We start from the raw sequence: 14,694 nt of genomic DNA, 5'->3' as shown, positions 1-14,694 counted from the left end.
GCTTTCAAAAATGGTGCACGACCGAAGTCTTCCGCTTCCTCTTGCCACACAAACAAACACACAAATACACACACCTTCATGCAGTGCAGAAATTAGATCAAAACGCAGTAATTCACAATACACTTTCATTCACTCCCCCTCCTTTCACTCAATCATCTCTCAGCCCCTTGCTCTCTGTTAGGGCCCAGTTTTAAGTTTCATGAGCTCCTACACCCCCCCCCTCACACACACACACACACACAGACTGAAACTTACCCCCATTTCCACCATCCTCTCCCTCTTCACAGCCCCCTCCCCCTCCGACCGCAGCCCCACCCTCAGGGCCCCTTCTGGGCAAACCGACCTCCAACGGCCCCCTTCCTGATCATACACACACATGCACACAAAAATGTGCGCATCCACATGCATCATGTCCTCTTTCGGCTGTTAACCGTTTGTGGTCGAAGAGTGAGCTTGACTTAGTTATCTGTCCCTTTCAGGTGTGTGTGTGTGTGTGTGTGTGTGTGTGTGTGTGTGTGTGTGTGTGTGTGTGTGTGTGTGTGTGTAAGAGGATTTCTCTTTTGACAGCGAGATGGGTCTAAACAGATAACCTCCAAAAAAGGCTTCAACAGAAAGACAGCTTCCGCCACAGGCTGTATTTCTCAACTAACGGTGAAAACGGTCAGAATCAGAATTTCACGTTTCGCCAGCTTTTCACAAAATGTGAGCAAGTAAACGATAACACCCTGTGATGTCGCCTCGGGAAAGCATTTGACATCTCCAAACATTGTTGCCAGAGACTAAAATGGAAACCAGTCAGCTTTCGGTGGAGACGTTAACTTTATTTGTTTTCCTCTGATATCGTACAAAGTGACGCTCTTTAGTCCTCTGACTAGGCAGCTTTGACATGTCATAGCAGTAAAAAAAGCACAGGTGTAGTCAATTACAACAATTACGACTGCATTCCATTCAGATGAGCCAACATCCTGGCACGCTGACTCGCTTGGAATGACTTACTGGGAATCTTAAATGGGTTCCTCGTTAATGTTAATAATTACACCTGTGCTTTTCCTGCTGTGATAAGGTCAAAATGTCCCCTGAGAAGAAGGACTCTTCTGACTTATTTCTTCATATTATGATATTTATAATTTAATTTATATTATACAGCATGAATTAAATTGTCTCCCTGTCACTTGTCCACCGGTTGCCACAGTGTGTAGATGCAAATGATATGTCATTTAAGAACATTCCATTGATTTTGAGGTGGTTTCTTTTTGTATCATCATATCAGTGATTGCCAGAGGAGCGAGAGAAGCAAAAGGACGGCGAGTCACTTTTTCTGGAGGTCGCTCCAGTTTTTATTTCCCTCCTTAAAGGTTTTAATTTGTCATATTTCCTGTTGGTGAAGAAGTGTTCACACCAGAATTTAATGGCTGCCTCATGTCGACTGGACATTTCTCCACAGCGGCCAAAATGTGTGACTTAGGCTCATGAGTAGAACTCATAAGAGCTGTGTTTTTAAATAGAAATCTCTCCTGATGCAGCTCTAACGCTTTAAAGGGAACAAGAGTTGTGTTTGTACAACTGCCTCATTTGCAGCTCATCGAGCGATATACAGCAACAGTTAAGCCCCAAAAATGAGCGCTAATGTCGCCCGCAGTGACAGTCTGAAATCAGATTCATAGAAAGAGTCGGAGGCAGGACTTCAGCGTGAACGTGCGAGAGCGCAGCAGCGGTGAGAGCAGAGCAAGAGTGTGTGTGTGTGTGTGTGTGTGTGTGTGTGGAGGGAAAATGTGTGCGCCTATCAGACGGATTTTGTGTCTGTGTGACTCGGCTTTGATGTCTGAACACACACACACACACACTCACGCACGAACATGCGCACGGGCACTACAAATGATTGTTTTTAAGAATTCAAGCCAGGGAGCTCCGGTAGGCGGTCTGCCAGCTGGCCACGGTCCAGAGAGTGGAGCGTAGCCAGCACAGAGAGGAGAAACCTGGCCGATACACACCACTCACCACACACACACACACACACACACACACACACACACACACACACACACACACACACACACACACACAGTCACAGATGAGACATATTCACGAAGAAATGCACAGTTGTTTGAAAAACAGCAAATATTCCTTTGCACACACACACATATAGTCTTTCTCTCTCTCTCTCTCTCTCTCTCTCTCTCTCTCACACACACACACACCTTTCCACTCACTCGTCTGCTCACTCTCCCTCTTCCACACCTGTCCTTGTTTTTTGTCCCCTCTCTCATGTGCTCTCTTTCCTCTCCTTACCTTCGTCTTTCCTCTCATCTCAGCCATCTCAAAGCTCTTCACTTCCTCCTTCATCTCCCCCACACACACACACACACACACACACACAACCTCCGCAACACACACACACACACACTCCCCTCTCCATACGCCTCATAGCAGCGCCAGATTGGGGGCTTTTCATATTGACAGCCCTGTTCTTCTGGTGTCTCTTTTACTTTTACTGGCTTTACATCGTTTGTTCAATCACTAACCTCTTCTATCCCTTCTTCCCTTCATTCCCTCCTTTTCCTTTTCTCCTCCCTCCTCCTTTCCCCCCCCCCCACGAGTCCCTCTGCTGTCTTTGTTTCCCTCTTCCTCTTTCTCATCTTCCCTCCCTCCCTCCGGAGTTTTATCACTCATCATTACCCGGGGGATTGGCTTTAGATGGCTGATAGAGCCTTTTGGCTAATTGTCGCCATTTAGATTCACTGGTTGTTAACCAGTCAGAGTAATCACACACACACACACACACACACACACACACACACACACACACACACACACACGGTGAAGTGTACACAGTCGTGCATTTACATTGCAGCATGAACACGCAGACACACTGAGTGCCACACACACATGCTGGGAGCAGTGAGGGGGTGTTGGTGGTTTTGCAGTGCGACTGTGGAATGCGTAGGATGAGTTTTTATGGAGTGCTGTTTACTTTGGCCACCACCGTTAAACTTTTAACGGCTGCCAATTAACGGGCCGGCAAGGACACTCTGTGGGGCATGAAACCAGCTGCTGGAGAACACACACACATACGCACATACACAGTCACAATCCAAGCCTTTCGCCCCATAATGTGGAGTTGTGTGCCTCCCGTGTGGTGTGTGCATGTTTGTGTACTTGTGTATGTGCGTGCGCCTGTGGTGATTTTGCTGTTTTTCCCTCCAGTAACATCCCACCTCAACGACAACACATACACACCGACCCCTCACCCATCCCCACACACACATCCGCCCCCGACAACACAAACCAATGAGACCTCCTCTATCCTACGATACAGTTCAACGTCCTTGAAGACGAGGAACAGAGTGGAACGACCATTCACCTCCCAGTGACCTCCTGGGAGGACTGTTTTTGTGTGTGTGTGTGTGTGTGTGTGTGATAAGGAGGGGGGGTTGCAATGCTTCATACTATTTGTCCTCTTGGTTTGGGGAAAAATGTGTTTTGTAGAGGAGCAAATTCCATCCAGTTAAATGTTGCAAACACTTGGCAGTTGCTGTCTGCTGTGGTTTTTGTCACCACTTCGTCCACTGTAAATAATGTCAACTCATGCGGCGTGTTTGTGTAAAAGTGCATTTATGGTGAAAGTAGCACTAACTGGCCATATTTTTTCTGTGTTTTTCCAAAATGGCCCCATTTCATGATAGATTGTTGAGATAAACTGTTTGTTTAGAGGGCTGCTGAATGTCAACGCTGCAGAGAGACATCAATTCTCTCTCCTTCTGACAGGGTACCCCAGCTATTCAGGAAGTCTTGCTTCTCCTTTTCTCCCCATGAGTCCCCTGGATCACCATAGCAACAGTCTCTATGGACAGCACCGCTTCTATGAAACTCAAAAAGGTAGGCGTGGGTGTGGGTGAATGTGACAGAGTGAAAAAATAGCTTCATATTTCCCAAAACTGCTTAATCAGCACTAACCACAGGAGTAAGAACGGCTGGTAACTCGGGTTTCCAGTTGGCAACTTCTCATTCCCCTTTCCCCACGTATCTGCCAACACATTTGAATATATTAATTTTAATCAAACTTTATTAAAAGTAATGTTTTTAACAGCTACTTTGCAGCCAACATTTCTCTCTATATTTTCTAAAAACCTTCAATTTTAGGGATTTTAATTCTTCTCCTCGTCCCCCAGATCACTTCTACCTGAGAGGCCTTCCTCCCCAGCCCCCTCTGCTCTCCACCAGTCACAGTCTTCCTCCGCTGTCCAGGACTGCCCCCGGCCACTCACTTGGCTCTTGCGGCCGAGAGACGGACAACGGGGGAGGCGCTGGGAAGAGCACCAAGGACGCGGGTGAGAAAGGAGTTTCATCCGTGTCAAAGGCAAAGGAGCGATCAAGCAGCAAGGAGCGGCACCAGGAGAGCAAAGAAAAACAACATCAGCTTCACCATCACCATCCTCATCAGACGAACCCTGCCACACCTCCTTCTGGCCACCACCACCAAGCTTACCCCCACCCTCACCACGCCCTCCTTCCTCACCTCGCACCACAGGGCAGGGAGGAGGACCACAGACACTCTCTGGAGCGACACAAGGAGTACAGAGACAGTGACTCAGCCGGTCAGGAGACGAAACATATGAGTGCCTGTAAGCTGTCCGGCGGTTCGATAGCAGAGACTGGAGGAAAAGGGGGAGCACTGAGCAGCTGCAACGGCGGTGGGGTTGGTAGACCTCCATCTGGAGGAGGCAGGCGGTGCTCCAAGGATGGAACCATAAACGGGGAGATGAGGATCAGTGAATCCTCAGCTTCTTCCAATGAATGTATGAGAAGAGGTGCGTCTAACGCAACAGCCATCTTGGCACCTCCTAACCCCCACACTGTGGCCTCCTACTCCATGCCTCCCCCTCCGCCACCTCCTCCTCATGCTTTGCACATGGGCTCCACGGTGGCAGCAGGGTGGCTACACCACGCACATCACCATCCCCATCCCGAGTTCTACTGTCCCCCGGGCCCTCTCACGCTGACACCCTCCAAAGATTCTGCATCCACCCCTGGAGGGTCTGGCAGGGAGGCAAGAGTAACTTACGTGCCCTCAGTTGGGCCCCTAGGAGACCTGGCAGCCACCGACTGTCGTGGAGCAGGAGGAGGTGGGAGAAAGTCAGATGACAGAAGCGGAGAAGGATCTTATGAAAGTCCCTCTCATCACCTCAGCCGACTTAGTGTTTGCCAAAAGAAGGACAAATCGCAGCCACACCAGCAGCAGCTGGGATATGGCAAAGCTGACAAACCTCCTGACTGGAGCCAACAGACGCAGCACTTCCACAAACCCAGCGCCAACGCCAGCTCTCAGTCTGAGCTGCGGTCCTGCAGCCTGGACAGATCGTCATCCTTCAGAGATGTAGAGGTTGTGGACGATGTTTACCGGCCCTCGCTCCCACTAGAGGCCCAGGGGACACACCTCGGTGCCGAACAGGGCACACCCAAGAACGGCCCAGACACCAGCACTCCTCCCTTCAGGGACTGTTCCCACTCAGGTCCTCATCCTGATGGGAGGGTGGGGTCAGGGGCTACATCTCAGAGGGAGGGACAAAAGGTTGCAAGGATACGGCACCAGCAGCACAGCAGCCATGGAGCATCAACAGAAGAGAGGGGAAGAGACAGAAGTCAGACGGCGCCTTCCTGGGGGGCTCGAGGGGGCTACCAAGAGGACCAGAGAAAAAGCTCCCATCATGCACCAGCTGGTAACGGTGAAGTAAGAGGGCTCAGCATCAGAGCTCCAAACGGTGACCACAACCAGCCCCATTCTCAAGCGCTGTCTCGCTCCTCGTCGCACACCGCTGAGGGCGAGGGCAGCGCTATGAAGAATCTAATGAACTACAGCTCCCAGCAACCTTTGCTGCTGCCACAGCGGGGCCCCTTTGGAGGTCTGGGTGGCCTCAAGCAGGGTGGAGAGAGATCAGAGAAAGGGGAACGTGGAGGAGCTAAAAGCAACTCTTCCCTGCAAGAGCCTCCCAAACAATCGCTCCTTCCTCGCCGAGGCTCCACTAACGAGGGAGAAAGGGGAGACAGAGGTGGGAAGGAGGCCGGGGAGGCAGGTGAGGGGGAGGTGCGACAGCCTCCAGTGGGTATTGCGGTTGCGGTAGCCAGGCCCCCCCATCGTTCCCCAGACAACACCCCTGGACACAGCAGACAGGGCAGGGTGCTGCCCAGCATGAAAGGTCAGACATCATTAATGCTCCTTGCGCTGGAAGTCAATTAATGCTATTTCTGTGCTCTAGGCTATACATTAAGGGCAAAATCCATGATTAAACACTTGAGCACAGTTATTGGTGTTGTACAGTAACATTTCTTGGTCCTTTTTGACATTTATTGGGGACTTATTTCTACGATTAACTGGCGAAACGAAGACAACTTTGCAGAGAAGCTTTAAGCATGTCGGACCTTTAGACTCAAATTGCAAACAGTTTCTGTCTCCATGTTGCACAGGGAGAAAGTCATTGTACAGGCATATGTAGAAAATGTACAATTCATGGCATGCAATGAACATCACAATATGTCATTATGTGTACAAACATCTGCAGGTAGACTTTCCCTTTTCTTTATCCCCAGAATGTCCTCAGTGCTTTGTGTTTTCAGACGTGCGTACGTATGTTTGAAACATTGTCGTCGAATGACGCTTTTGATGACAGTCGCCGTAAGCGTGTCGCTTTGATTGTGTTCACAATTCAGCAGTGTCACGCCACGTGTACACTCTTGGCCGGGAGGCAGAGGAGAGGAAGAGGATGACAGAGGAACAGATCAGCCTTCATCACCTGGACAGAGAGAGAGAAATGATCATCAGGTACACTCGCAGTCAAAAAACACCAACACATATGAACACTCACACACACACACACACGCACACGCACATGGTAGCATCTATTAATTTTTCCTCTCATCTGATAAGCTGCAGTTCTTTTCTTCTCTCTCTCTCTCTCTCAGTCTGAGGTTCAGATTCTCTTTTCTCTCATCCCCTCACTCCATTTACTCTTCTCACCCTTTGATGTGGTATTTCTGTACCCCCTCACTCTCTCTCTCACTCTCTCTCTCTTCCCCTTTCTCTCTCTTTCCCTCTGAGATGAGATGTGGTGCATTAATGTTACAGGGACTAATAGGTATGTCTCTGAAGTATCAGGCTCTTATTATGTAGTCATATTAAGGGAAGAAAACATATAATGAGAAATCATAGACCAGGCACAAGATGATGGCTGTTCCTTTCGCCGTCACATTTCCTTTTCTTGATGATCATAATGGTAGTGGTGGTAATGAAGATGACAAGGATGAAGATAATGGTCATAATGATGGTGATGATGATGGTGACAATGAGAGGGATAATAAAGATAATGACAAAGTTCACCCCCGCCTACCGCCACGACAGGGAAAACAAGGACCGCGTGGAGTTCGCCAGGATCCACCCATCTAGTAGTTGCCACGGGGACCTGACCTCTCACCTCTTGGTTCCCGGAGGGGCCAGCAGGTTAGGGGCCGACCCTGCTGCCCACGCTCACCCGGCTCACCACCACTGGATGCAGAGGACAGGAAGTCCCTCCCTCTGGATGGGGCATTCGTACAGTGAGTAGAGTGGAGGGGCAGCACGTGATGTTTTTACAGCCAGTGAGCACAGTTTTGCTTTACCCATAGGACGTAGTCTGCACCTTAAACGCTCTCCTTTCCAACAGTAATGTGTTTCTTATTGTTTTGTTGAGATCACATGGATTATCATCAGATTGATATTTGACGTCTGGGTTTTTTGTCCTTTTGTACAACCATGGGGACTTTGTTAATAATGCTGGATACAGAGTTTTTGTTCATCTATTTGTTGGAAATATTGTCTTGAGAGAAGGTGTTTTGAACAGTAAATGTAAAAACATGTATCGTTGGGATATAGGTTGAATAACAATTGCGTCATAGCATTGAGTTACACAGACAAAGTCAAATAAATCGAACATGTAGAAAAGAAGAGACTTCTCATGCATAGAGGAGCAGGAGTAATAAAGAGTAGAAGCACCAGTTTCCTAAACGATCCATTGATAAAATACAGTCATTCTATTGAAACTCCACATTGCTCCAGCATGCAAGCGCCAGAGGTTTGCTCTTTACATATGTTTGAAGAGCACCGGTGACATTTTGTTTGCTGAGTGAGTCCCAAGATCGAGCCTCTAAAGCACACCGCTTTTTTTTTTTGGGAGTAGTAAAATAAATATTTAAATGTCGTCCTCATTTGACTGTGTCACGTGTGTGTCGTTATTCTAGGTCTGAGCCACGTAGGGATGAGCCCCGGCTTCCCACCAGGTCTGCCCAGCCCTCTGCAGCCTGTCTTGGGGTCGCTCACCCAAGACCCCAACTCCCCGCTGGTGGTCCTTCCTACAGAACCCGGGCCTCATCATCACCTCGGTACGCTAAGCATCCTTTTACAACAGCACACACACACACACACACACACACACACACACACACACACACACACACACACACACACATCCAGCAAAGCCCATATACATTGTTGTCTGCCCGTACTTACTGCCCCTGTATACCTCCCTCCGTCTCTCCATTTGTACCATCGGAGCCGCTGCCATTTCTCTCCCAGAGTTTTAGTATCATTGGCTAATCATAATATAATGCTCAACTAAGCCCCTCTGTCAGTGGGACCGTGTTTTATAGCTTCGTTAATGGGAGCAGCTATTCCATTGCCCCCCTCTGCATGTGCCCGGCATTATGCAAACCATTTTAACTGGCGTTCATCTCTTTCATGGTGGAGCACTGGACTTGGTGTGTGTGTGTGTGTGTGTGTGTGTGTGTGTGTGTGTGTGTGTGTGTGTGTGTGTGTGTGTGTGTGTGTGCGTGTGCGTGTGTGTGTGGGGAAATCTACAGTTAGTTGTGTTCATGTCTGGATCAACATGAGACATTGCTCAGTGTTAAAGGTTGTTCTGTACATCTCAGCCATTGCTAGAGAGAGAAAAGAGTGTGTGTGTGTGTGTGTGTGTGTGTGTGTGTGTGTGTGTGTGTGTGTATGTGTGTGTGTGTGTGTGTGTGTGTGTGTGTGTGTGTGTGTGTGTGTGTGTGTGTCTGTATCTGTGTGTGTGTGTGTGCGTCAACCCTGCTTTGCAAACAGGCTGTGAAATTTAATTATCTCCCGCCTCCCTTGCCTCGCTCCGTGGGAGTTCCTGCAGAGAGGGGAAGTGCATCCACTGAACCCTTCCCCTGGGAAACATTAGCCCACTCAGGCTAATCTCACAGAACAAAGGTTCCCAGCGACAAGGCAGCCAAGGAGGGATGTGTGTATGTGTGTGTGTGTGTGTGTGTGTGTGTGTGTGTGTGTGTGTGTGTGAATCTAAATTCATATGTGGCCAGGATGTGGCTTTGAAAAAGATGTGTTTCCTTGAATAGAGAAACGCCATCATTAGACCCAGAAAGAGCTAAAGAAGGTGAATGGAGGATGTGAAGCATGCATTCATTGATTGTGTCTAAGGCCAAAAGACAGCTCATACAGGTCACAGTTGTTACATCTTTAGTTAAGGTGGCCGAGCTCCTCTGCAACCCCAGTTTCAATATTCACAAGAGCAGTTCAAGAGTCCATTGACTCAGTTTTTCTTCATGACTTTAATGCAACGGTGCAACCGTGAAAATAATGCTGTACTGACTATTTTGTTGCTAACAGGAATGTCTTACTTTCTTCTTTTTTCTTTGATTTTTCAAATCAAAGAAAATGTTATGGAATCTTTCATTTCTCATTCTCTCTGTTTCTTACTCCAGACGTTCTGGAGCAGTCAGGTCTGTGGCCCCCTGTGTACGGAGGCAGAGGCCCCCCTTCTCATCTGCAGCATCACCCCGTCTACTCCCGCTCCTCATTCTTACGGCAACAGGAGCTGTACGCCCTGCAGCATCAGCACCAGCAGCAGCAGCAGCGAGCCATGGAGCACATGCAGCGCCACTCCTTAGCACAGGTACTAATACTAATGTGACCCAGACACATTTTGGTTACATTTTTGTCTAAACTTTAGAAACATATTATTGTGAAACTGTGGGCAAATGAGAAATAGGAACTGTGGATATATTGTGAACTTATCCAGCTGTCCATCCTCCTCCTGAGTAGTCAGGACTAAGATACAGCGCCGCTAATCATTTGTTTGAACATCTCTCAGTTCAGATCTTATCAACACTAAGAGGAAAGCATATGCCGGTCACGCGCAGCAATAATTATTAAAGTCAACGACTTCTTTTTGTTTGCAAAAGGTTTCATTGATGAACAGGCGTTTGTGTTGTGCTTTTGCACTCTCACGTTGTCAGATCATTTGGCAATCAAACACCGTGGCTGACTCTGTGACGTCATTTTTCAAGGCTTTTCGGTCGGAATATCTTTGGGGTATTTCTGTGTGTGCTATCCCTATTTATTTTAAGTAAACTGCTGCATCTCCTGCTTGAGACAAAATGCATCAAGAAATAAAACATGGGTTAAATTGCTGTGGTTGAAGTGTTTAAATTAATAGGAAATATTATGTATTTATTGTTCCTTAAGCTACTATTTTCACCCTCTTGTTTCGACAGAGAAAACACGATGAGCATGCTATCACCATAGAGGACTCTTCCCACGAATCTTCTGCATCTGGAACTCCCCCCTCTTCATCCTCTTCTTCGTTCACCACCTCCCCTCACATGGCCAAACCTTTCTCACACACCCTGCCTCCACCCAAGACGCCAACGCCGTCTCCGGGGATGTGTCCCAGCAGCCGCCAGTCGCCCTGCTACCGCTCCCCGTCCAGGAGACCTCACCCGCCAAACCCTCTGACCCCTGCGCCGAGCCCGGCAGCGGCCGCACCCCGCTCCCCAGCCCTCAGCCCCGCTCCTTCACACCTCTCTAAGGGGCTGGAGAGGGGCAGTGAAAGAGGAGAGGGACAACCACCTCAGGACTACCCACAATCCCTAGAGCCAGGTGAGTGTGGAGAATTCTGTCGGCGGGTTAATGGAAAATTAAAAAAAAAAAAACTTTACCAGTAGGCTGAACAGTCAGATAACAGAACTTTAGACAGATAGTTAGAGACAAGGCAAAGGCTCAGAGATAGAGAGATGTAGTTTGGGAGAGAAAAAAAAAGAGAGGGAGAGAGATGGAGGGTGCTGCTGCAGAAATGTAGCCCCGGTCTTTGAAGCGTGGTATTCTTTTGATTTTGCAGAAATTGTTTGAAGCATGGCTGATCCCTTGCTCTGTGTGTCCTTGAGTGCGTGTGTGTGTGCAATTTTCTGTGAAAGCTAAAGAGGGACAGCGGGCGGGTCAGCCATTAAGGTCAGAGAAAGCATATGGGCACTCAGTGTGTATATGTGTGACCTGCCAGCGTGCATGTGTGTGTGTGTGTGTCTGAGCTCGCATGTGTGTCACAAGAGGAAGGTCAGTGAAATCTTCAGACAGGCCCTCCTTATCCTTCAGGGGTCCTTGAGAAGTATAGGCGGAAGGATACACATTCATCTGGCTGTGTTGTCAGGGGGCGGAGGGATACCATCAATAATAAGAGTGCAGGGGTGACAGGGCCGGTGCTGCAATCACAGGAAAACGGCAGGGTGTCATCAATATCCCACATAGATCTATACACTCACTCACACACACAAACACACACACACACACACACACACACACACACACACACACACACACACACACACACACACACACACACACACATACATACAGTGCATATTATATACACTGCTGTACACACACACTCTCTGTGTTTTCTGCACCCTGCTGTCAGTGTATTATGTCAACTGTAATCACATGCTTCATCCTGTCTGCCTGAACAGAATGGCAATGAATTTAAAAGGGAAAGGGCCTGACTTAAAAGCAATGGGGATTTTCCATTTTCTGTAGGTGCTTGTAAATACATTTTAAGTGCAGTTTGTCAGATTGTGAAAACGGTTTTATGTCAGAAACCCTACTTGACCTTCCTTCTCTCTTCTCTCACCAGACCTACCACCTGTTTACACCTACCCTTCGATCACCATGGGTTTCAAAGCCGGGCCCTCACCTCCCGAAGCTCGATTGGCGGAACAAGCCACGGTGGAGGCGGAGCCGGCAGAGCCAGACTCCAAGACACTTCCACTTCCTTGCCACACCACAGAAGAAGAGGAGACGAGGGAAGAAGAGGATGGGAGAGACTGTGAAGTGGTGGAATCCCAGATCGAAGTTGCAAAGATAGAGAAGGTAGAAAGGTGGGTGGAAGAGAAAGGACGCTCGGAGCCCGAGAGCAAGATTTCTGGATTGCCGCCATGCCCTTCCCCAGCTTCGATTCCAGATCCAGCCACAGGCAAAGCCCTAAAAGTAGAGCTCTCTCTGGGTTGCCTGGGCCAGAAGGTCAACCTGGAGGAGCCCCAACTATCCAAAGAACAGAAGGATGATGAGGAACATGTTAAAGAGTACATGGAGGAGGATGAGGGAGAGACAATTGGGCCTGAACCAACAGAATGTACTGTCTCTGTGTGTGAAGAGGAGGAGGAGGAAGTGGAGAACGATGGGGACAAAAATGAAGAGAATGTAGAGGTGGTTGAGGTTGAGGAGGAAGAGAAGGAGAGTGGGACAAGTCCGGTTGAGGACTTGGTGGAACTAAAGTGCAACTCTCCTGCTCCCTCCTCGTCCTCTGACCTCGTCCAACCTCCCGCGGCGAGCACAGCGGCCCAGCACCAAGGGGCCTACATGTGGAGCCTGGAGCTCCTGATCGCCGCGGCTTTGTGCGCTACCAGAGATGCCTTGTACCCACCAGCACCTGCTGTCCGGGCCCCAAGCCCTCCACCACACCACGGAATGGAGATACTGGGAGAACTTGCAGACCTGGAGATCCAGCAGAGGAGCAGGGAGAGCAGAGAGAAAGACTCCGAGGGTGAGTTCTTTTGAAAATACATAGCTTTTTCAACTGCTGTGGCCTTCCAGCCTTACTTACCTGTCTGCCATTTTTGGCCTCTTTCAAAACCTTTGAAAGTCTATAAAATGCCTGTGAAATGAAACCAAAAATGCCCCCAAATAATGAGGTGTATCCTTTTTTTTTTTTTATCATCTCGTTGCAATAAAACGGCCCAAAATGCCCCTGAAAATCAAATTTAGGAATATGAAAAAAAATGTACCCTAGTTTTTTTTCTTACCTACACAAACACACACACACACACACACACACACACACACACACACACACACACACACACACACACACACACACACACACACACACACACACACACACACACACACACACTTACAGCGAACCAAATAAAAAGGGTCTGCAAGACGTGTGCAACCCAGATGTGGAGACTCAACACACACACTCACAGACACACTTTACCCTCTAACTGTCCTGCTTCCTTTCTCAGTTCGGACTCTATGTTCTTGCCTATAGACCTTATTTTTCCCTGTGTGTGTGCCTGTTTTTGTGTGTTTGGGGGGGGGGGCACGGAGATGGACAAATAACCTGAGCTTCAGACACAAGCCAGGACACACACACACACACACACACACACACACACACGCACACACACACGCACACACTCTCTCTCTCTGCCCAGTGTGTCCCCAGGCTCTGGCGTCTTGCTTTGCTAATTAGACCCTTTCCTTTCAAACACTTCTCCTGTAAGCGCTCCTATTTTCCTCTCGTCCCTCTGAGAGAAAGTGTTTTTATTTATGCCAGTATCTGTGTGTGTGTTTGCCCGTATTTGTGTGTGTGCGTGCACGGCAGCGTTTGTGTGTGTGTGTGTGTGTAAACTGTTAAGTAATCCCATATGAATCCCTGCTCTCCTCCATCACAGTCTATGTGTCTCTCCACCAGGCTGCCTGCTCCCTGCCTGCGCCTCGTCCCGCCTCTCCTCCTCCTCCCTCTTTGTTATTTCTCCCCCTCACCTGCCTTCGTCTCTCTCTCTTTTTTTTTTTATTAAACCAATGTAATCTTGTGTGTAAATCCTGCCTCTGCGAGCCTTGTCACCAGAATTAATAAGTGTAAAAATCATAAGTCGCTCTGCAGCTGTCTGCGCGTGTGTGTGTGAGATACAAAGTGTGTGAGTGTGCATTTGTTTACATGTGCGCGCACGTGCTTAGCATGTGTAATAGGTGTGAAATCAATAAGTCCTGTCGTGGCGTGGAAAACGCTCTCCAAATTGCAACACATTTATTTAAAACCCGCTCCGTCCGCTCTGCATGGAATATTATTAATACAGCTCATGGCGTTTTGTCATCCCGAATGTGTTTGGGAGATGAAACCGATCCCAGACAGATGCATTTATGCCGCTCCTTGACGCGGAAGGATATCTAAGCCGTTCACTGGAGATTGCAATTACAGATTAAGGAATCAAGAGATGCCTTCCCCTCCAGTATAAATTAGCACCATTACTTCTATTTACACATAGACGGAGGAGCTGTTGGTGCCGTAGTCTCCTTTATTCCCTCACATTTCCTTTATGTTGAAATTTCAGCTCAATAAACTTCCTTACTGGCCCCTAATGATGAGTAGGCCCATATCACCTCTAATGGTTTTTAATTTTCCTCCACTGTTTTTGTTTTTCCCCATTGAAATCCCCTGTGCTTCCTCTTATTACACCATTCACTCTCTTTAGGGACACTGTATGGTGTTATTACGGTGCAAAGATGTGTGTGTGTGTGTGTGTGTGTCTGTGTGTGTGAGTGTGTGGTATACTGTGGGCGGAAGGTATCTA

The 14,694-nt window shown here is 48.3% G+C and overlaps 1 protein-coding gene across 1 annotated transcript in view; it reads left to right on the top strand.

Annotated features, from left to right (window-relative positions):
- bahcc1b (BAH domain and coiled-coil containing 1b) overlaps nucleotides 1–14,694 on the top strand; it is a 54,038-nt gene that overhangs the window by 22,420 nt on the left and 16,924 nt on the right. Inside the window, exons 4-11 of the mRNA XM_079182431.1 lie at nucleotides 3,766–3,876; nucleotides 4,170–6,194; nucleotides 6,706–6,817; nucleotides 7,394–7,587; nucleotides 8,269–8,409; nucleotides 9,769–9,959; nucleotides 10,561–10,945; nucleotides 11,970–12,878. Coding sequence (XP_079038557.1) covers nucleotides 3,766–3,876; nucleotides 4,170–6,194; nucleotides 6,706–6,817; nucleotides 7,394–7,587; nucleotides 8,269–8,409; nucleotides 9,769–9,959; nucleotides 10,561–10,945; nucleotides 11,970–12,878 — 4,068 coding nt within the window. The remainder of the gene's footprint in view (nucleotides 1–3,765; nucleotides 3,877–4,169; nucleotides 6,195–6,705; nucleotides 6,818–7,393; nucleotides 7,588–8,268; nucleotides 8,410–9,768; nucleotides 9,960–10,560; nucleotides 10,946–11,969; nucleotides 12,879–14,694) is intronic.

The sequence above is a fragment of the Pholis gunnellus genome (genome assembly GCF_910591455.1).
Source record: "Pholis gunnellus genome assembly, chromosome: 21".
NCBI lineage: Eukaryota > Metazoa > Chordata > Actinopteri > Perciformes > Pholidae > Pholis > Pholis gunnellus.
Note: the sequence above shows the minus strand (reverse complement) of the source record. Positions and strands in the feature narration are given on the sequence as shown.